The sequence below is a fragment of the Globicephala melas genome, chromosome 6 (assembly GCF_963455315.2).
Source record: "Globicephala melas chromosome 6, mGloMel1.2, whole genome shotgun sequence".
Lineage (NCBI taxonomy): Eukaryota > Metazoa > Chordata > Mammalia > Artiodactyla > Delphinidae > Globicephala > Globicephala melas.
In genome coordinates, this window is record NC_083319.1 from 10,977,287 (window position 1) to 11,000,575 (window position 23,289).

General features: G+C 41.5%; 2 protein-coding genes and 1 pseudogene across 5 annotated transcripts in view; 2 read left to right on the forward strand and 1 right to left on the reverse strand.

Moving 5' to 3' along the window:
• Positions 1–2,858, reverse strand: part of OLFML2A (olfactomedin like 2A) — a 33,826-nt gene extending 30,968 nt beyond the window's left edge. Inside the window, exon 1 of the mRNA XM_030858699.2 lies at positions 2,654–2,858. The gene's annotated coding sequence lies outside the window, so the exon portion shown is untranslated. The remainder of the gene's footprint in view (positions 1–2,653) is intronic.
• Positions 1,790–23,289, forward strand: part of NR6A1 (nuclear receptor subfamily 6 group A member 1) — a 204,239-nt gene continuing 182,739 nt past the window's right edge. For all 4 annotated transcript variants that reach the window (XM_030858700.3, XM_030858701.3, XM_060300448.2 and 1 more), the window contains exon 1: positions 1,790–2,054. In XM_030858700.3, coding sequence (XP_030714560.1) covers positions 1,955–2,054 — 100 coding nt within the window. In that variant the 5' untranslated portion in view covers positions 1,790–1,954. The remainder of the gene's footprint in view (positions 2,055–23,289) is intronic.
• On the forward strand, positions 19,085–19,967 carry LOC115854486 (large ribosomal subunit protein eL6 pseudogene; annotated as a pseudogene).

Sequence of the window (23,289 nt, forward strand, 5' to 3'; positions counted from 1 at the left end):
GAAGACCCATCTCCTCTGTCTCCCTCCCCCCCCCACGACCCCCAACTCTAAGGGCTCCCCTCCCCCTCTGGGGCTGGGGAACGGTAGTGGGGAAGCAATCACAGAGAGATCATTTCTCACAGTCCACAGAGAGTTGAGAGCTCAACAGAGCAGTAAGGGAACACAGAGGGGAACTAGATGTTCCCTGGTGGGAGATATTAATATCCGTGAGGGGCTATTTGAACAGGATCTTGAAAGATGAATAGGAGTTTGGGATTGTGTTGGGTGAAGCCAGTAGTGTGAAGGAGCCAAGCGTTCAGGTTCAGGTGTCTGACCGACTGGCTTTGGAATCCCCATTACTGATGGGTGATTTCATCAGTGTGTGATAGTGGCAATGTTGGAGCTATCTCATAGTGCAGATATGAGGTTCAGAGCATAGCGTTAATGTAAATCTCTCAGAACGGTAGCCTGAGCAGATTAAGGATGCAGTACAGGTTAACCGGTGTCGGTAAGGAACAGCCAACCAACCCATAAATGCAGGGAAGCATTGCAAAACATCCTGCCTAGGAGGTGAGGGAAGGGGTATAATGGGAAATGTGGCAGGGGTCAGACCAGGCAAGGGTGCGAATGCCAGGATGAGGACTTGAAAATTAAGCAAGCAATGACATAGAGGAGCCAACTGATTGGTGGGGCGGGGTAGGGGTCAGGGTGTGGAATGGGCAGTCAGTGAGGAAGCTGCAGCATAACCCAGCAGAGTAGAGGTGGGCAAGGAACCAGTGTTCTTGTTCTTTGTTTTCGAACAGGCCAGGTAGAGCTTGGTTAGACCTTGGGAGGCAGCCGCGATGAGCCCTTTCCTGAGAGGGTCGCTGAAGGCGTACGCCCCCGGCAGGCCCAGAGGCTGGAGGCCGCGCGCCACCTGGTGGCCGCAGGAGGTGGGCTCAGCAGCGGAAATTGCAAAATCCGGGATTTTGCTCTGGTAAACTGAGGCAAGGAGCGGGTGTGGGGGAGACTGGGATCTTCCAATTGGACCCCCGTCCCTATTCCAACCCCATTTTACAGATAGGAAAGCTGAGGAGAAGGGAAGGCGAACAAAACCGGGTAAGGACCCTCGCAAACGGAGGGCTTCAAGACCTCAGGAGTTAAGAGTCTGAGTTTCTTTATCGGCATCAATGGCCTGAAGCTTAGTTTGCCATTCTGTTCTTTGGGCAGGGGGAGAATGAAAGAGGAGGAAGAGAAACTTAAACCTTTCCCGCCCACCCGGAGGTAAAAGGCTTTAAAGAGTACTCCGGAAAGCGGAGTTTTATACATTCCATTTGCATACGAACGCAGTCACCTCGAGTTAAACTCCGGCCCTTTAATCTCGGGTCCAATTTGTCCCGAAGCCGCGGAGGAAGGCCCTCGTGAATACCCAAGCTCCGCCCCCTATAAGCCCCGCCCACAGGGCTGGGCTTCATTGCACGTGCTCACCCGGCTCCTTCGCGATCCGCCTTCTAGGAAAGACTCATTCTCGGGGCGGGGGGATACGAGGCGTCATAGGGGATGTTGAACATGGATAAATCATAATAAAGAGAAGGTCCTGAAGCAATCTTTATTCAATTTTTACCAGAAGTTTTCATCAGGGTTCATGATATTGAAAGGCCTTGGCCTTCCCTTCTCAAGGCCGCTTTTCCTTCCTCCCACCCCTTCAGTTGGTGGGGTCCCGCGTGGCCGGCCTCGCTCGGCGGACTCCAATTCCCAGCGTGCCCCGTAGGGCAGTGCGTGGCAGCGGCGCGTGACGTCGGGGGTGGGAGCTGGCCAGTGCTGAGGGGGCGCGGCGCGGAGGGGCGCGGAGCCCGGCGGCTCGGGGCCCAGAGAGCGCCGCGGCCGGCAGCCCGCCGGCCCCTGACAGCCCCCTCCCCCCGGCGGACGACGACGACGACGAGGGCGCCGGTCATGGCGGAGCAGCGAACCGAGCGCGGGCCCTGAGCACCACCGCATGGAGCGGGACGAACGGCCGCGTAGCGGAGGGGGAGGCGGCGGGGGCTCGGCGGGGTTCCTGGAGCCGCCCGCCGCGCTCCCTCCGCCGCCGCGCAACGGTGGGTGAGGGGCGTGCAGAGTCTCGCCGGGCGAGAACCAGTCCCCTACCCCGGGGATTCCCCTCCTCTCAGCGGACTCTCACTCTGGGAAGCCGCGGCGGCCCGGGATCCCCTCAGCGCGGACCTTCACCCCGGTCCCCCTCGGCGCGGACCCTCCCTCTCCTCCCCCTTCTTCCCGGTTCCCCTCCGCGCGGATCCTCCCCCTGCCGGGTTCCCTCCACCCCGACCTTCGTTTTCCCCTCCCCTCTGTCCCCTCAGCACAGGCCTCCCCTCCCCCCGTCCCTCTGCGCGAATCCTCCCCCCTCCCCCAGGTCCCCTCTGCGCCGGCCCCTCTCGCTCTCCCCCGGTCCCCTCACCTCGAGTCCCGTCAGTGGGGAAGCCCCCTCCCCCTCGGGTTCCCTCCGCTCCCAGCCTCCCCTTCCCCCCCCCCGGGTACTCTTCTGTGGGGGTCTCTTCCCCAAAGGGTCCCTTCGGCGACGAGCCTCTTCCCCTCCCCCCCACAACTCTCCCCCACGCGGGTCCCTCCTCCCTCCGTGGACTCTCCCTCTGCGCCCTGCCGCCGCCACACCCTCGACCCCTTGGTTTTCTCTGCCCCTCACCTTTATGGAGCCTCTTTCCCTCTCTTCTGCGGTGCCGCGCTTCCGTTGCTGCCCCAGCCTCCACCTCGGTGCCGACCCCCAGTTCCGTAGCTGCCGGCTCAGCGGTTCTCTTCTCTTTCGGACCCCGCACCCCGCCTTTCTGCGCTCCTTCCCCGCGCTCTCCTGCCCGCCTGTTCCCCCGCCCTGCTCAGCGCCTTCTGCCCGCTGGCTCAGAGCTCCGGCTCGACCGGGTGCCCGGGACACCTGCCTCTTCCCTTCTTAAATCCGTCTGTCCTGGCCCGCGCCTGCCCAACCTCAGTTCTCCTCTTCCTTTCGCGATCCCGGAGCCCAGGGCCGGAGGATTCCTCACCTGGCCCGGCCCTTCCCACCGCTCTCTCCCTGCCCCCACGTCCGGGCCAAGTCCTCAGGTTCCTCGGGGCTCTGGCTGGGCCCGACTCACCCTCCTCCCCTCGGCTCTGTGCTACCCCCGCAGGGTGTTTTATTTGTATCTGTTTGATATTTTCCCCCTCAGTGTTTGCCGCGGAATGTTTTTATTGGTAACGTGTAAGGAGCTTTTGTGAGGTCGTAAAAGGTGAACTTTTGAACTTGGAAAGCTCCCTGGAGCAATTAGCGCAGGCGTTAGCCCCGGGAGGCCTGCATTACAAAGGGTGCTCGTACCGGCCCGCAAACGCTTCGGCGGCAAACCCGATTTATTTATTTATTTGCCCTGCCTTCCACCTTTCAAATCTCCTCATTTCCGAATAAAGGGCAGGCTCTCGGAGATCCGTGTCTCCTCCCCTCTCTGCGCCATAAACGCCCAATTCTCTGAAAGATCTAGGACCGAACAGTGTCTAACAAGTAACAGATTTCAAATTGAATGCAAACACCCGGGACAGTTAGGAGGCACTAAAAATTAATTGCTTTAGCAAGAAGTTTCTCAATCAGGACAGTGACCTGGCAGGTGTGAAGAAAGTAACCTGAAAATAGGTCACTTGGGTGCTCAGTTGTTGAATGAATGAGGAGTTACACAAGGGGAGAAATCTTGGGGTGGATCTGCGCCTTTATAAATTTATTAACTCATCAAACATTTATTGCCAGTTTGAGTAGATCTGGTATTTTTTTTTTTTTTTTTTACCAGTTAAGGGAAAAGTCTGTTTCCAAGAGAGCCTGGTTAACTTCACTAAATGTTGCTGACCAAATAGTGATATGTTTTCAAAGCTCTTGTCCTTTTCTGAGATGTCTGTGATGTGCGGTATCTAGGTGGCTGGCAGTCCCTTGGGATGTCTTTGGAGACTAATTTCTGAATGTGAACATGTTTGAGATCAATAAAATCCCGTGTCACAAAGGAGGAGGCTGGAATCCAGTTAGGGTAGAAGGAGACAGTATCATAGGAACAAAGGATTTCTTTAGTGCTTTTGACTTGTGAGCTTTTTAAGAGGTGATTTGGTTTGGTGTTAATGTGTTAAAGTTGTAAATCGTGATGTAAAATTTATCATGCTGATTTTTTACCCAAGTTCCAGATCTATGTTATGGCCCATATTAGTGTGTGTATTTTCATAATGCCTTTCTGTGTGTCTATACTTCCTGTATCCACCTGTGCGACACGTAGCTGATGGATTGTACTACAGACAGTACTTTCAGTTCTACTTGAGAATATTGTTGTAAGGGAAGCCTAGGAACTGCATTTGCTATTAATTATTCATTAGTACATTTTAAAGAACTCACTGGTAATTTTAACTCTTAATCAAATTTCCCTTTCACAGCCTCATTTCCTCAGTCGTCTGGACCATTTAAAAGAATGTTATCAAGCAATACATTTAGGCTAAGGTGGCATCAGTCCAGTTTAGTGCTACAAATATTTCCTTTTTGTTGAAAACAGAATGGGATTTTGGCAGTTTGATGGGCTTTAAAGAAAATATGTGAAACATTAGACTGTTGTGGGAAGTTTTATTTTCTAGTGTAAAAATGAGCATTGTCTACTGTTTTACAATTTATGTTCATTATATTTTATAACTTAACATGCTCACAGAAGAATTACCAAAAAAGGAAAAAAAAATTTGGAATGGTGGGACCTTTTTTTTTTTCTCGTTCACTTACTAATTAATATTTTTCTCCAAAAGTAAATGAAACTGCTTAGGTTCCAAGCAGAGAAAATGAATTCTTCTGGCTTTTTATCCTAGCGACTGATTTCTATTTTATATGACTATTTGCAGTAGATAGCTATCTAGATAGGAGGTCTTTTGGTTTGTGTCATGAAGAAATAAACTGGAGGTGGAATTTTAGAAATGTTTTCCTGCCAGAAATGCCACTGATGCTGAATTTACAGTCCTTTAAATGGTTTTAATGGTTTTTATTATTCTATTGCAGTAGAGTTGCTAGCCTTTTGATGCACCATCACCCTTCCAGGAATTCCCTGTGCTGACTGCGCTAGATATTTTCAGTTGTTGCTTTTAGGTTTTGAAGACAAACATGAACTCACTTAGTCATAATTTTAAAGGAAGATGAATGATTTGAGGAAGTATATGCTGAATATTGCAGTTGTTCATTTTATTTTAAGAGAATAAGGGAGTAGACAAATATTTCAAGCAAAGGAAGATAATAAGCCACTCTAAGTAATTAAAGGCATGTTTTATATAATTACACTTTAGAGGAATTGGAGAGTTCACTAAATAACATCATGCCCTTTTTTTGCTAAGACCATAGCATCCGAATGTTTATCCCTGAAAATACATTAGCAGTTGTTTTCCATGACAGTCTAACTTTTCAGTTCTGTGACTTTAAAGATCAAAGTTAGTTCTGAGTCACCTCAGAATTTTCTACTTCCATTAAAAAAAAAAAACATACTATAGTACTGTTGTTCTTTAGTAAAACAGCAAACAGGTGTTTTTTTAGTAGGTTCTGTGACCTCCAAAGAACAGTGAAAGGCAACAATGAACAGATTCATTGGTGATTTTGAGCAGCTGAGGTGTGAGATGACCACATTTCCAATCTCATATTTACCATCCACTGTCTTCTTTCTGAGCATTTCTGTTTCATGTAATCAGAATATGAACATGACATGTTCCTAATCCATAAATCATTTTGAATTCTCTAGCAAAATTGTGTGTGTGTGTGTGTGTGTGTGTGTGTGTGTATACTGCATGAATTAGCATGTGAAAGGGAGTTAGCGAGGGGGAGGAGGGAGATGAGCTAATGAAAAAACTGCTGGTAAATTTCCTAAAATATGCCCAAATCATGTATTCTGTATTCATAACTTCTTGGTTTCTCAGATTTTTCTACTTTTTCCTGGGGTTGTGGAGCAAAGGTTTAAATATCTAGGTTTAGGTTAGTGGAGATTGGAGGGTAGAAGTGCCAACTGCAAGTATGATATTGGTAAAGGAAGTTTCTACCACTTCTGGAGCCTGTTGTGCAAGATGGCTTTAAATTGCTAATGATGCTTGCGTGTTCTGGGGCCTGGGGCTGTATTTGTGAGTTTCATCCTGTATTAAGACACCATCACTTTGTTTTTATAACTAGGTGGGTATTTATTGGTTTGTGTTGAATAAATTGGTCCATTAATGAATTGTATTCAGATGGTAGCTTTTGGCTTCAGAATTTCAAAAGCCGGGATAGCTCCTTCCACATTAGGAGACTATTTTCAGCGAGCCCATGTAGGACTTCAGGGCCTTGTCATAATTTTTGGTTCTTGTATACTTTTGTGTTGTAGCCAAGTTAAATGACATTTTCCATTTAAGTATTTTTTCCATTTATATAATTAGGTTGAAGGTTAAATTTGGGAAGATGCCACTTACGAGTAAATTTTACATTGTTGGTCAAATCTACTCTATTAAAGTAGGACAATAAAAACGCCTTATTTTGTGTGAACCAGTCGTCTTATATGTGAAAAAGGTTCACAGTCAGAAAAATCACAAGTTATGAATCAACAGATAAATCTTGCATTTCAGCAAAGAATAAGAGAGTCTTTGAAACAATTTTAAATAGAAGGTAGCTATTGAATATGTCCACACAGGTAGCGATCTAATATACCCAACTCTTTGTAATACTTCGAAAGTATTTCTGAGACCAACAAGTTGTGAAAGAAAACGTTTTCTTTCAAACTTTTGTATTCTTAAGGTCAACTTTTTCCTGGTTCAGGTAATTTCTTAAGGGCTTACGGATGCCTTTGATCGATAACTAGGGTTCAGAAATACCAGCATTATTTAAAGTCAGCAAGAAGTACTGAGCAGGTAATTCTTTTTCGGTTGTTGCGTCCCTGTTAGAGCCGAAGATTCAGATTCGTCTGAACTTATTCTTATATTAAAAAACAAACAAAAAAAACCAAAAAAACAAACTCTGGATTAACTTTGATATACAGTATTCCAAGAATCAGGCCCAGTCTTCTATTTATTGCTTGTTTTCCACCATGGCTTGTCTTTATGAAAAAGATAAGACTGTTAGACCTTAGATAATGGAAAATTAGAAGAAAACCATTGTGAGGTGGCTAACCTGCCTTTTCAGTGTGGTTTAGAAATAACTATAAATAGAAAACTTTACTTGAAAGATTAAAACATTTCCTACTGTATTTCATTCTTCCCTTACTACCTGCTGTTAAACTGTAGCCTGCAGAGAACGGCTTTTCAAGAAACAGATTTTTTTTTGTTTACGATTATTTAAATAAGACTTTACTATGTAACCTGGTAATTCTAATTAACAGTGATTTAATTGGGGAGCGAACCAGGATTTCCTCATCTGGCTGCCGGGGACCTGAATTGCTTTTTTCCCCACCCCCAGCAGCACCAAATCTTTTGATCCCTAAGCTACAGTGGTTGTCATTTGAGAAAGCAAACTGAGAGAAAATAAGTTGCGAAAATAGTCTACTTTGAGGCTTCATTTGCATCTTGGAAGTTGTTCTTAGAAAAAAAATTATAGGGATAATTGAATCTTTAAAATTTATTTTGAAGGGCGCAAACTCTCATGTCTAAACAGAAAATTCCTAAATTTCCTTAAAAATACATTTTTTGCTTTAAAAATTTGGGGGATGTTTTAGCATTGACAATCACTATTTCAAAAGAGAAATTATCCTAATTATAAGTCCACAGGAGGCACTTAAGTGTTTTGAATTTCTTTAGGAATGTGTGTTTGGGGAAAACAAAAGTTAGCCTTTATGCAGTGGAAAAATTTTCATTCAAACTAGTTGTGGTTTCTCCATCAGCATTATATTAAAAAGTTCAAATAGAGAATCACAGATTCTTATGTCATATACTTAATAAACTGTACAGTTTGTTATATTAAGAGTTAATTTTAAAAAGTATCTTTAAATGATGAAGTCTTTGGATCTTAATTGCGAACCTTACACCTTTCAGTTTGTTTACATGGGAGAAGCTATTCAAGCATAAACCACAGATGGCAGTAGCAGCATATTTTTCTGTTTTCTGGACAGACTCTGGCCTTTAGGTTGGTGTCAATTCTACGGGCACTGTTGATACGTCAGCTGCCAAGTATAATGTTTCCTAAACCAGTTCCCTAGGCAGCAACATGTAATGTGTTCTGGAAACAAATCCGGGCAATTGATTTGAAGATACACTCTGTGGGTGGTTTGAACCAGAGTAGTGATTTTGCTCTCATCTCAGAGTGAGAAATCATAAAGAGAAATTGGTAATAATGATGGAATTGTTTGAGTAATAAGCTGTAGCGCATTGGAATGGCAGTGGTGATATTAGCAAAGGATATATCAAACATAGATACTTGCTTGAACAACTGTTTGCATTGGAAACAATTTGTAGTTTTTTAGAAAATATACTCAAGAATTATAATTTTGAGAGAGAGAAATGCACAACTAAATTCTTCATGTGGAAGAGGTAGATAGCCTTCTCAACTCTTTATTTCCAACTCTTTATATTTCATAGTATCAGGGAATTTTGTATCTGTCTATAAAAGCATTTCAGAGGTCTGTGAATGCTTGCTCTTCCATCCCATCATTGTAGTGTCAAAATTTCTGTGTTCTTAATTTTTCCCTTTAAAACCATTGTTTGAAAAAGGACATAATTAATTAAACAGGTTTTTTTTTTTTTTTTTTTGGCGGTACGCGGGCCTCTCAATGTTGTGGCCTCTCCCGTTGCGGAGCACAGGCTCCGGACGCGCAGGCTCAGCGGCCATGGCTCACGGGCCCAGCCGCTCCGTGGCATGTGGGATCTTCCCGGACCGGGGCACGAACCTGTGTCCCCTGCATCGGCAGGTGGACTCTCAACCACTGCGCCACCAGGGAAGCCCCTTTCTTTCTTTTTAAAAACTCTGTAAAGGGGCTGTGGAGGAAAAAAAATGAAAATGAGTTCATATTGAGTTTTCTTTACTTGAGACTAAATGAGACTAAATGAAGTTCACGTCACTGAGTTCTCTGATAAGGCTTTTGTTACCTGCTACATGAAACCTGTTGCTTAACTGTTAATTATTTGTGTTAGAAATTTTCCAATAGAACCTGCTTCCTCACCAAGGGTGGATTTATAATTGTGGAAATAAATCTGACAACACAGAAATACTTTATTACTTGATAAGAATCATTGCTATAAAAATTAAATACTTATGAGATAAAAATCCTATCTTGCTTTTTAAAACTTCCATCAAGAACAGTTGTGATAAACTATAATGGAGGAGAATATTAAAAAAAAGAATGTGTATATGGATGTATAACTGAATCACTTAGCTGTACCGCAGAAATTAACACAACATTGTAAATCAACTATACTTCAATTAAAAATATAAGTAAAAGAAAAGAACCCAAAATTATGAACATAAAAGAAAAGAATAGTTTGCTTGTTTGCTTTCAGTAGACATGTTTGGCTTTCACAGAGCCTTCTAAAGTTGTGATTTTGGCAAAGTCAATTTGTAGATTGGTTTTCCTTTAACCTGGTTTGCACTGAGAGAGGTGGTAATAAAATCTGTATAGGAGAAGTATCTCCTCTTCTGGTGTTAAGAATACCCTTTCCTAGTGTGAGTAACATTTTAGTGTAAGTCAATTACTGTGTTGTTAAAGGGTTAGGGATTTTCTCCTTAGGATAGTTGCTAGGTAGAATTCATTCTGTAGTGAGCTTGCTGGCAGAAGAAATGTCACAGAACAATGTGAGTAACAGTAAGGAGTAACTGGATCAGAATTTAAGATGAAGATTGGTGGATGATGAACGATCAGTGTGATATTTGGGCTACCTTCCTGAGAGCTCTCTAGTTATCTTGATGTTCTTGGAGTTTCACGTAATGTACCTTTCAAAGCATTTTTGTGTTCTCCAGGTAGGGTGGGGGGGCAGCTTAGTAATGATAAGGTACATGCGTTTCCTTTTTCATTTTAATGCTTGGATATTATTTCAAGTTTCAGATGAGTTAAATCGTGCTAATTACTAAGCTTAATAACTGAGGCAGATTTGGTTTTTTTCTTCCATATTTTTGCTGTGCTCTCGAAATCTAACCTGCTAGGAGGCTTCTCTCTAGCCTTACAGCCCTTCCTCCAAAATGCCTTTTTAGCAGGATAATAAACCACGTGGGGGGAATCCCCCACTGATATCTATTCAGAGGGCTTTGTTTTTTTGGAAGTCGCAGTAGTAGTCTCAGCAAAGGAGGAAGGATTTTGGTTAGATAGTGTGAGAGGGAAAGAGCAGGGACTCTGGAGTGTGGCAGAACAAAGATCACAACTGTGTGACTTTGTCACTTGACTTCTTTGAACTTTAGTGTTCTCATTGAATAATAATAGCTAACATTTATATAGTTATTATATAATATTCTTAGCACCTTACATTTATCAACTCACTTTATTCTCATAACCCTATGAGGTAGGTGTTCTATTATCATCTCCATTTTACAGATGTGAAAACTGAAGCCCACAGAGGTTAAGCCCTAGATTTTACAGTTAGTAACACCATTAATCATTTGTTTCCTAGGTTTAATCTCTCCTTCCACTCCTTCTCCCCACATACTATAATGTTTCTGAAATTGAGGGTAGGGTTATTAGGACTTGTGACAAAGTCTGTAGAGTGCCAAGCATAGTGTCTGCCTCAAAGCAGACACTTGTGAATCCAGGCCATTTATAGTTGTTGAGGAGGCCCAGAACTCAACTCCCGATATTAGAGAGTCACAGAGATCCACCCTTAGAGTTGCAAGTGATTTTTTTTTCTTTCTCTCATGTTAGCTTTAATAAGCCAACCAGAAAACAACTGAGCAGAAAATAATTTTGCAGAATCAGAGATAATCCTTGAGTGCTAAGGAAAGAAGGGGTTTTGAGCCATTCAAGGCAGGGATATCATATCTTGTATCTGTAGCGTCAGCACTAAAAACACAAGAAATTGGTGTTTCATGAATGTTGAATGAATGGACGAATGAAAGCGGTCAGGTCAGGAATCTTGAGTCTTTTGCTTTAATCAGAGCCCTTTGAGTCTGAGTTCTTTGCTGGTAGTCAGAGAAAGTCTGCAAAATATAAGGGAAGGGAATGTGCTTTTCAGTCACTTCAGAAAATTGGGGCAAGTATGTAAGTCAAGCCATGTGTTGAAGCTAAATCCAAGGTTTGACAGGCCCTCCTGGAACCAGAATATAGCTACATTTCTGTTTGGAAATGTAGCTCTCATTATACCTAAAGTGACCAGATACACCAGATTAAGATGCGATGGCCAGTAAACCCCTGGCTGTTTGCTTGACTATGTTGGGGAATGTGGTTTAGGAAAAAGATGAGCTTTGTCCCCTATACCTTTTTTATTTCTGCCACACAAAAGCTGGCTATATGAAAAAGAGGAGGACAAATCTAAGGTTGATGTGACCCTTTGAAAATGGAAATATAAGAACCAGTTGTCTAAAGTTTGTAAAATATAGATAGTGATTTCCTAGCAAGGAGATGGTGAGACTGATGTGGCAGTGGGGGTTAATAGATCGTGGTAGCAATGTAGTTTGAGCAGGAAAGGACTTGCGAGAGGAGGCCAACTACATTATTTGAGGAGGTATGAGGCTCAGGAAATAGTTGATGCGCCTAGGTTTTGCCTGGATTCTCATTCTAGCTCTCTTATAAAGGCATGTCTCCATGGGTCCACGTATAAAATGAAGGAGCTAAATTAGATAATCCCTGAAGGAATTTTCCAGCTTTATGATGAAATGAATTGGGTAAAACAGGAAGTTGCAATTTAGGAAAGCCCTGCCAAAAGCAAATAACTATGGTACTCACAGCCCAAATTCATTGGGATGATTTTGATTACAGATACTGTTCAATAATCCCTCAAACAATATTTAACATTCCTTAATGCTTACCATACCTTGTTTCCCTGTTTAAATTTTAGAATACCTGGCTGCTGTAAAGTCTGTAGGATCACATAATTTACGTGTAAATTCTGTTCTCTGGGTCTACCGCATAGAAATGTTTGCAGTTAAAGTTATGATATTATGACAATTTGTAATGTAAACTCGAAATTCAGTGTAGAGTTTTCATTTGTGTTTTTTTCTTTTTAACACGATCACTTTTCTTCTCATTTATAACCCCACCCCCTCAATGTCACACTTTTCTTTTGTAAGTACATTTTCATTCATTGAGTTAAACCCACAGTTCATTTCAGAGTTTTCTCTTATTCCTTGTAAAGGAATTTTTATCTGCAAAACTCATTCAGCATTGAGAAGAGTCCTATCCTCTTAAGATCAAATGCTCTGAGTTTGAGAACTTGGATTCATTAAGGAAAATTGCAAAACCTTCTTAAATGCTGTTGGTCTGGAAAAAGGGAACCCAGCAGGAAAGGGGCGGCAATGTATGGGGGAGGGGGGGAGGGGGGTTAGCAAGGGAGCTGCAGTTGAAATATTCATCAATCATTTTACTGGCACCAGGAAACCAATCAGCCTTTTAGGGGAGAGAACTTAATCAATCACCTAATGTGGGAAATTACAATTGCTTTCCCACAAAAAAATATTCCCTTACTTGCTGACAGATTAAATCTGAAAGATAGTTGGGCTGGCTGGAATTCAGAGCTAACTGCTGGTGAGCAGTTACTGAAAGTACTACTGTGATGAAAAAATGCATTTAACATTTGAAGATAAAATGCACTATCTGCCGTGAGCCTTTTAAAAATATTTCAAAGTAAGTTTGCTTTTCATATAGTGTGCCCATTAATAAAAAAACAATTACCGAGCATCTATGGGTAGTATGAAGTGTGTGAAGTACTGTAAATTTATTCTCCAAAGCTAGTTTCAGGAGCATAGATAGGGCTTCTGGCTGAAGGATACCCAGTGTCTCCAATGCTGTGTTTGGAAAGCAAGTTTAGAGCGTTGTTTAAGGGACGCTTCCTGGGCAACACAGTTGGAAGTGCTTGCATACAAGCAGGAGGGATTTAGCTCTATCTTGTATTTAGATTTTAAATGGTGTGATCTCTGAGTTCTGTGCTTGAATTGCCTGTGGCCCTTAGGTTCCTTAGGTGTGAGCTGTTTAGGAATCTAATGATTTTAAAATTAGAAATGTGTAATCACTGTAGAAAATATGGAAACTGAAGGGAAAATTACGTATAATCTTGTCTCCAAGCAACTTTTATTAGCATTTTCTTATGTTTTCTTCTAGACTCTTCAAATCCTAGTTTTTTTGCGTATTGTTCTGATCATACAGTATATACCGTTATGTTTTATGCTTTTTGTTTAATTTTAAGCCTTTTTCTCATGTTATAAACTTTACTGATTCAACATTAACTTATTTAAAACTTTTAATAGCTATATGACAGCCCATTGTTTTTCACTGTTGGACATTAAGATAGTTTTTAGTTTCTCACTGGTATAACAATACTGCTCAGACTATCTTGTGCTTTCTTTTATTTTGGCTTATTTTTGGGGGGATAAATTTTTAGAAGTATGTATCTACCTCCGTGTACCATCGCCAACAACCAGTTTAATTTACACTAAGATATCTTGTATACTAACATCTAGGACTTATTACTATTTTTTTAATAAATGCCTCATGCTTGAGATAGAATTGAGACACTGGTAGGCTATTTCCTCTGTTCTTATGTTATGGAGGGATATGTGAAGTCATTCCCAATGCCTTTTGTCCTCTGAATCTTTTAGATTTCTGGCACCAGGCCCCCCATGCACATTGCCTTCTATCCCCCACCCCAGTATCTCCAGCCTGGTCAGAGCAGTGCTTAAGGACCCTTCTGAGGCTGCCTTCTTTTTCTTATAGATCATGGGTGAATGGGTCACAAAGACACTCTGGAGCCTTCTCTGGTTGACTCTGAAAATTTCAGGAGGATGGATTGGGGTGGGGGGGTGTCTCTCTGTCTTCAAATACAACTATATCAGCTTCCTCAAAGTCTTGAATATGTCCTGAAACTTAAAACTGAATTTGATTGGAAATTAAGTACATGGAGAGAGAAGTTAAACTTACATTCCTTTAGATATCTGCATAATCTGCATGGCTTCCTCAGTGGCTGAAACACTGACCCTGCACAGGGTTTGATAGTGAAAAACCTAAATAAATTTTATGCTAATTTGAAGGGCATTCATAATTTTTAACAGGGCTGGTTTCAGAATGGAAACATATTTTCAGAGTCTGGCTATCTACAAATTTTGAATTAAATCATAAATCATACTTGCTGAAATTAAGATTTAAGAGTCTTCTAGTAATTTTAAAAGTTGAGGTTGATTGAGAGTAAACACAAATGTTTGAAGATCATTTGCTCTGCTTCTTTGTGTTCACCACTGGTGGTAAGAGAGTTTGCAATTTGCCAAGACACAGTTTTTATAAGGCTCTTTAATAAGAAAGTGAATAAGCCAGCTGCTCTTTCCCTCGACTATACCAATTGCAGACCCTCTCAAATCCTGGTTAGTAATTAAAAGCCTTGAGATGACCTTGAATCTAACTGAAGGACAAAAGCTGTCTTGAGTTAAATTTATAGTCCTTGTTGTTTTCACAAGAGGTTAGGAAGAATCATATTCTATTTGCTAAAACATTAAGGGTAGCCTTGGGTATACGTTGAAGATCAGAAATAATAAGAGGCACTTTTAAAGTGCAGAAGAGAAGCCTGGAATGGACCAAAAAAAATTAGCTTTGTCATTTCTTCGTTAAGCATTTGAAATATATATTTGAAGAGGTTTAAGGTAGGGTGATGTTTTTCAAAGTGTCAGTTTGCTTAAAAGATCTTTCTTTTCTCCATCTTAACATAAAGAGATTTTTGAACCCAGTGTTCAAAATCAGAATAAATGTTTAATGCCTTTTAAAAGTAACAGTTTAATTCATTCTTAAAATATTTTACAGGAGTGGGAACTTTGTTAGTAAAAGTTCCTGATTATGCTGAGGCAAAAATGCTTTATATTTGGGCTGTATCATAAGATCTATGAGTAGAGAATTTTTCTGCTTACCAAAAAGAGCAAAATATATTTTCAGTTGTTTAGAGAGCCTTGAACTACTATCTTATTGATAGGAGGAAAGTTGAACATGTTGCTACAAGAAAAGTCAAGTTTTATGTGTCAGTAGGTGAGATAAGACATTTCTCTTAGCATCATAAATGTGATAAATCCCTGAAGACCCCAGTAGTAAGGCAAACAGTTGGAGCAAGCACTAATGTCTTATATAGATTGTGTAGACTTTAGGATTATTTTAGTTTTTACATTTACTTAATGAGGCTAGCCTACACTTTGACCAAAATAATTGATCATAAAACTATATACCTGTGTGTTTGTGTGTATGTGTATGTGTGTATATGTACACACACATCAGGGATTGTCAGTGTGGTATCCCTAAAGATGGTAGTACGGGTTCTCAAGCAATTTCAGTTGTGCAAAATTTGATCTAAAATCATGAGTAATAAGGTTGTCCAGCCTAAATAAAGTAATAATGTCTCTACAATCTTGACTTTTGCCTTGAAAGTATTCTAGTTTAGTCTGGCAGCAGCAGTGCCACTCAACCTCTGAACAGCAGATACTAATTTTTGCAGAAGAGGGTAGAATAAATAGTTATTGTAGTATGGTAGACAAACTGCATTGGTATGGGTGGCAATTTAAAATTATTTCAGAGAACTATTATTATGATGTAGTGATTAACTAGGTGTGTTAAGGCATGAGCTCTAGTTGGACCTGGGTTTAAAGCCTGTCTCTCCTACTTTTTTGATTTTTTTTGGAGGGTAGTGGTGCTGAAAGGATGTAGAATCACCACACAAGTTACTGGAGAATGAATTGATGTAGTGTGTGAAGAACCTGGAGTGTAGCTGTGTTACTGTACGAAGGTTATTTAACATTTCTCAATTTCCTTATCTGTAAGTAACGTTAATATACCTACTTCTTGGGTAAGCAAGCCAGTTCACCGAAATCCAAGTCATTGAAACTGGTTTGCCAAATATCCACTTTACCCAGTATTCAATTCAACAAAAATCAATTTGTAGAACTTACAGAATTTGTTGTCAGTTTCCTTCTTCTAAATTGCTACCCTGTCATTTTTTGCCCTTTTCTTCTCTCCCTTTTCCTGTACCCCATCTTTTCCCCCATTACCTGCAGCCCAGAGCAGACTGTATCTTTCCACCAGCAGAGGTCCCCTCTCTGCCCTGGCTTTTTCCAGCTGCAGGAGCAGCAGAGAGCTGGGATAGAGACAAATTGAACATTCTTGAAAATGCTGCTGTGCTAACTATCGATCTTAATTTGGCAGAAATCTTTTTTTAAAACATAAATTTATTTATTTAATTTATTTTTGGCTGCACTGGGTCTTCGTTGCTGCGCGTGGGCTTTCTCTAGTTGTGGTGAGTGGGGGCTACTCTTCCTTGCGGTGCACGTGCTTCTCATTGCGGTGGCTTCTCCTGTTGCAGAGCACGGGCTCTAGGCACGCAGGCCTCAGTAGTCGTGGCATGAGGGCTCAGTAGTTGTGGCCTGCGGGCTCTAGAGCGCAGGCTCAGTAGTTGTGGTGCACGGGCTTAGCTGCTACGCGGCATGTGGGATCTTCCCGGACCAGGGCTTGAACCCGTGTCCCCTGTGTTGGCAGGCAGATTCTTAACCACTGCGCTACCAGGGAAGTCCCCATGAATTGATTTTCCTGTCTACTATGTTGTACTTTGTCTGTGCTAGGTTATATCTTTGAACATTTACTGTGGATTCTTGATAAATCATCTTGTGAAACCTATTCCTAATAGGTTTCTAATCCCAGAGGCCAGACTGGTGTAGTGTATGGCAGGTCAAACTTGGTATAATTGATACGTTAATAAAATTTTTCTAGTACTTGGCATAAGCTAAAATATATGATTCACTGTTCTTTGACACTTTGAACCCAGGGTTTCAACCCAGAGCTTATCCCAGGGTAAAATTTGTCAGCATGCCCTGGTATGAAGTAATGGAGACTTTAGAACAAGGGTTTGAAATTTTATTATCTAGCTCATATGCTCTATCTAGAGGAGGATCCTAAGGGCCATTTGTACCTTAAGGAGTCTAGTGTTTAGAAGACATTGCTTTAATGGCAGATGCAAAAATTAAAACCAAACTTCAGAGTTAATGCCACCTCCATTTTTAGTCATGGGGACAGTTGTGCCCCTTGAAAATTGCTTGTTTAAATTCTTAACTTTTTTTTTAAACTGGCCATTTAAAAATTTATTTTATTTTTATTTACTTATTTATTTTTGGTTGCATTGGGTCTTCATTGCTGCATGTGGACTTTCTCTAGTTGCATCGAGCGGGGTCTACTCTTTGTTGTGGTGCGCGTGCTTCTCATCGCGGTGGCTTCTCTTGTTGCGGAGCGCGGGCTCTAGGCACGCGGACTCAGTAAGTTGTAGCTCACGGGCGCTAGAGCGCAGGCTCGGCTCAGTAGTTGTGGCGCAGGGGCTTAGTTGCTTCACGGCATGTGGGATCTTCCTGGACCAGGGCTCGAACCCGTGTCCCCTGCATTGGCAGGTGGATTCTTAACCCCCGCGCCACCAGGGAAGTCCCTGACCATTTTTTTTTTAAAAGATACCTTTTTGTGTTTCCAAGGAAAAGAATGAAGTCCAAAACCAATTAGTGGTGTTGGAGAAGAATGCTGTTGTGGGATTTAGGACATGTCCTTGCAAACAGGGAGGCAGTGCTGGCCCTGGGCGTGTGACACAGAAATAGATCTCTGTGTGGAATGGGAAGGAATTGTAATACTTAATGGCTTTTAGGAAATAAAGCAAAATAACATTAGGCTACTTAATACTATGTGGAACAAGTTAAAAAATGAATATCGTGGGCTTCCCTGGTGGCGCAGTGATTGAGAGTCCGCCTGCCAATGCAGGGGACATGGGTTCGTGCCTCAGTCCGGGAAGATCCCACATGACGCAGAGCGGCTGGGCGCGTGAGCCATGGCCGCTGAGCCTGTGCATCCGGAGCCTGTGCTCCGCAGTGGGAGGGGCCGCAGCGGTGAGAGGCCCGTGTACAGCAAAAAAAAAAAAAAAAAAAGAATATCGTGAACTGAAAACACGAAGACTGTAACATGGTAGTGACTGTAAGCAACCAGTATGTCTACACAACTTCAGTTTCCAGGTCAGCTTGTATTTCAGTCTGCCTTGTTGACCTTATGAGTACTCTCTTCTCATCTTGACATCATTAGCTAATATTCTAAAAATATGGTCACTTTGACTTATTCAGGAATGTGAAGCATATGCAGAAACTGGATTGCTAAAGTCAGATCAGAAGTGCTGTATACCAAGTAACGGTTCCCCACTCTGGGAGCGTGACATTTTTGGTATTTCACTTAGTTTTGAGATACATGTTTGGAAGTAAGAATGTTACATTATGTTTGTGCTAATGCTAATGCATGATACTGTTAGAAGATGAACTTTACCCCTAAGCTGACAGACCTTATAACAGGTATCAAAAGTTAAAAGGATGCATGTATTATACAAGTAGAGTATGATTTTAGTTGGGCAGGGTAGACTAGTATCTGTAGCTCTCAAACATGCCCCAGACATTTATTTCATTGGTCTGGTGATCTGAGATCTGAATGGTTGACCCAGAGGTCAGTTTTCACATGAATGCTATAGCTTCATCAAGAAGCCAACATCTCAATAATAGCACTGAGTGATGACTTAATAAAAGATCCTATTCTCTATGTGTGCACAGAGTGGAACAGTTTCCCTAGAGCTGCTGCAAAGTGGTTTATATTTTTTAATCAAGAAGTCTATTTCACAAGTATACTTATATTTGTGGCTTGGAGGGTGAAGATCAGAATGACTTTCCCAACTATGATAATAATGGCTAACTCTATTTTCCCATCTTACAAGATGGCAGTGAAAAAGCTGAGAAGCCAGATACTAAAGAGAAAAAAATGTGAAGCCAAGAAGGCTGATGTGTAGACAACAAATGTATGGATACCAAGGGGGAAAGGGGTGGGGTGAGAGGAACTGGGAGACTGGGATTGACACGTATACATTATTGATACTATGTATAAATTAGACAACTGATGGGAACATACTGTGTAGCTCAGGGAACTCTACCTAATGTACTGTGGTAACCTAAATGGGAGGGAAGTCCAAAAGGGAGGGGATATCTGTGTGTGTATGGCTGTTTCATTTTGTTGTGCAGTGGAGGCTAACACAACATTGTAAAGCAACCATACTCCGATAAAAATTAAAAGAAAAAAAAAAAGGCTGATGCTGGTGACAGGGTTAAAAAGGTTAAGAAGGGGAAGCCCCAGTGCAGCTGAAACCCTGTCTTGGTCAGAGGAATTGGCCAGTATTCCTGATTGGTTATGTATTCCAGAAAGGCCTTGTACAAGATGAAGTATTCAGCAGCTAAATCCAAGGTTGAAAAGAAAAAGAAGGTGATGGTCCTTGCTACTGTCACAAAACCAGTTGGTGGTGACAAGAATGGTGGTACCCGAGTGGTTAACTTCACAAAACGCCTAGGTATTATCCTACTGAAAATGTGCCTGGAAAGCTGTTAAGTCATGGCAAAAAACCCTTCAGTAAACATGTGAGAAAACTGCGTGCTGGCATCACTCCTGGGTCCATTCTGATCTGCCTCACTGGGCGCCACGGAGGCAAGAGGGTCATCTTTCTGAAGCATCTGAGCAGTGGCTTGCTACTTGTGACTGGGCCTCTGTCCCTCAATCGAGTTCTCCGCAGAACACACCAGAAATTTGTCATTGCCACCTCTACCAAAATTGATATCAGTGGTGTGAAAAATCCTGGAACATCTCACTGATGCTTACTTCAAGAAGAAGAAGCTGTGTAAGCCCAAGCACCCGGAAGGTGAGATCTTCGACCCACAGAGAGAGAAACATGAGATTACAGAGCAGCGCAAGGTTGATCAGAAAGCTGTGGACTCACAAATTCTATGAAGAATCAAAGCTGCTCCTCACCTCCAGGGCTACCTCCGCTCTGTGTTTGCCCTTACAAATGGAATTTATCCTCACAAAATAGTGTTCTAAACTTCTTACAAAGAACCTAATTGAATAACTGGTCCATCTAAAAAAAAAAAAAAAATGGCTAACTTTTACTAAACATGTACTATGTACCAGGTGCTCTCTTGAGTGCTTTAAATTTTCTTTCATTTCATTTAATCCTCTCCGGAGCCCTGTGACATGTACATACTATTATTGTTGCCATTTTTAGATTGGGAAAATGCCAAAGCCTTTAGGAAAATGCCAAAGCCAAATTGTTTAAATCAGAGAGATATTACAGATATTACTCCCTTTACACAGTTTCTCCCTTCTGTAAAATGGGGGCTAGAGTGCGATGGAAGAGATTAGGGATGGTTTATAAGGTTTCTTCTAGTTAAAAAAAAAAAAAAAAAATCTAAGAATCTTGGCAACCTCTTAAGGGTTCCTCAAGTGTTAACGTTATATCCTCTGTATCCCCTAGTATACACAACTGCCAACTTTTGAAAAATTCATAGACTTTAGAGCTGAAAAAATACTAAGAAAATTGGCCAGACTTTCTCCTTTTACTGAAGAGAAAATGGAGCACAGAGGGAATAGATCCCTTAGCATCACACAAATGGCTTATTAGTACCAGAGTAAGGCTAGTGTTCAGGTGTCTTGCCTCCCTGGTGTATCACTTTATTGATGTCTCAACATTAGGAAATTGCTTTAACATCAGAGTTGGTATAGACGTTTTTATCTCTGTATAAAGAGTTAAGAGTTTGGAAATAGGAATTGATGTTTTACCCTTTCCAAACTTCATGATGAGTCAAGGAAAAGAAGGTTCTAAAAAGTAGCTTTTCAAATGTTGGACTTGCTTATTTCTATGGTTTGTTTTTTTTTTTTTTTTTTTTGGCGGTGCCACGTGGCCTGTGGGATCTCAGTTCCCCGACCAGGGATCAGACCTGGGCCCTCGGCAGTGAAAGCTTGGAGTCTTAACCACTGGACTGCCAGGGAGTTCCCTATTTCTATGATTTAAGGCCTTCCATGCCTTGCTAAACATGCTGAAAATCGGGAGCCAGCCAACAGGCGCATGAGAAGATGCTCAACATCGCTAATCATCGGGGAAATGCAAATCAAAACTACAATGAAGCATCATCTCACACTTGTCAGGATGGCTGTCATCAAAAAGAACACAAATAACAAATGTTGGTGAGGATGTGGCGAAAAGGGTACCCTTGTACACTATTGGTGGGAGTGTAAACTGGTGTAGCCACTATGGAAAACAGTATGGAGGTTTCTCAAAAAACTAAAAATAGAACTACCATATGACCCAGCAGTTCGACTCCTAGCTATATATCCAAAAAAACCAGAAACACTAATTCGAAAATATACATACACCCCAATGTTAATGGCAACATTATTTACAATTGCCAAGATATGGAAGCTACCTAAGTGTCTGTCAACAGATGAATGGCTAAAGATGATGTGGTAATATACATACAATGGAATACTACTCAACCATTAGAAAGAATGAAATTTTGCTGTTTGCAGCAACATGGATGGGCTTGGAGGTTATTATGCTAATTGAAATAAGTCAGACAGAGGAAGACAAATACAGAGTGTTGTATGATATCACTTATATGTGGAATCTAAAAAAAATAGAACAAACTAGTGAATATAACAAAGAAGCAGACTCACAGATATAGAGAACAAACTAGTGGTTACCAGTGGGGAAAAGGATTGTAAGAATCTAGGGGTAGCCAGCTTTATTCATCTTTGTATCCCTTTTAACTTAGCATAGTGCCCTATATTGAAAATGCTAGGTAAATATTTATTGAGTTTAATTTTAGAACGTAGGAAAGTGTAGCATATAAGAAGCAGAAGGGGCTTCCCTGGTGGCGCAGTGGTTGAGAGTCCGCCTGCCGATGCAGGGGATGCGGGTTCGTGCCCCGGTCCGGGAGGATCCCACATGCCGCTGAGCGGCTGGGCCCATGAGCCGTGGCCGCTGAGCTTGCGCGTCCGGAGCCTGTGCTCCGCAACGGGAGAGGCCACAGCAGTGAGAGGCCCACGTACCGCAAAAAAAAAAAAATAATAATAAGCAGCAGGAGTTTTTCACCCTTAATCCTGTTTGTGGAGTGTCTTTTGCATTTATGTGGTGCTCTAAACATATGTTGGTTTTTGCTCTTCTATCTTGACTCCAGTTCAAATAGTTAAAAAAAATTTCTTTTGGGGTTATTTCATAGATTGGTTAACTAGCAACTAGCTTTGCTTCATATTTGAAAGATTCTGGGGTGCAAGTTTAAAGATGTTGTATCTTTTTGTTGCCACACAATGGATTTCTAAAGCTGAGACATGAGAGATGGTACTGAGCTTTAGCCTTAATGGTTAACTAGTGTGTCAGAAAGATTAGTGCCCAGAATTATGTTTCTAATAAGAAGTACTTTAAAAGTCACTTAGAGAATGTTTGGGAGGTTTTTTTTTTTCCCTTCAGTTGAACTGGTCAGTTTTAGAGAGTTAAGGTGAATCATTTTGTTCTTAGGCTTTTTCTTTTTTATTGAAGCAAAGTTGCTTTACAATGTTGTGTTAATTACTGCTATACAGCAAAGTGATTCAGTTATACATATATATACTTTTTAAAAATATTTTTCATTGTTCTTAGGATTTTTAAAATGTGCATGTTTCTGTTTATAAAAACAATATATTTTCAATCAGAAAAGTTGAATGGAGGAAAAAAAATCATCCTCAGCAGATGGTTCTGAAATGACCTCGAAAGCTCTGTGACCACGGTCAAACAAACTCCTTTGTCTGTAGGACTCTTCTTCAGTTAGTCTTTGAAATGACAATGAGCAAAAAAAAATCTCCTTCACTCTCCCTACTCCTGCTGGGAGTAACATATATTTTTCCAAAACAACCTAGTTCTTGTTTAATTACAATATTGCATTCATTCATTCATGTAAAGTTTTATACTTCGGTTTGATCTGGTTAGTGAAGTTACTCTAGCTGCTTCTGATTATCTTGGATTATTCAAGAGGACGTTAATAATGGACTCATCTAAGGTGTGGTGTTTTTTTCTTGGACTCTGAAGCCCTGCTTTTGTGGGAATGTCAGGGTTTGTTTTTTGAAATAACGTCAAGTTCCCATCTAGCTGTTGAAAAGCATGTACCTTGCAAAGGTGGGGTTTTATTAGCCCAACTGCTCTGAAGAGAAGTTCTCTTGTTTTGACTTTTGTGGCTCTTTCCATGTAACAGAATACAATAATCTGTTTAAACCTATAAGATGGAGAAAGGAAGAATTCGTGTAAAGCATCACGCCAATGCCAGGCCTATAGTAAAGATTCAATAAATGGCAGCTGAGAGATTATTTTATACATTTTATTGTATGTGTGCAT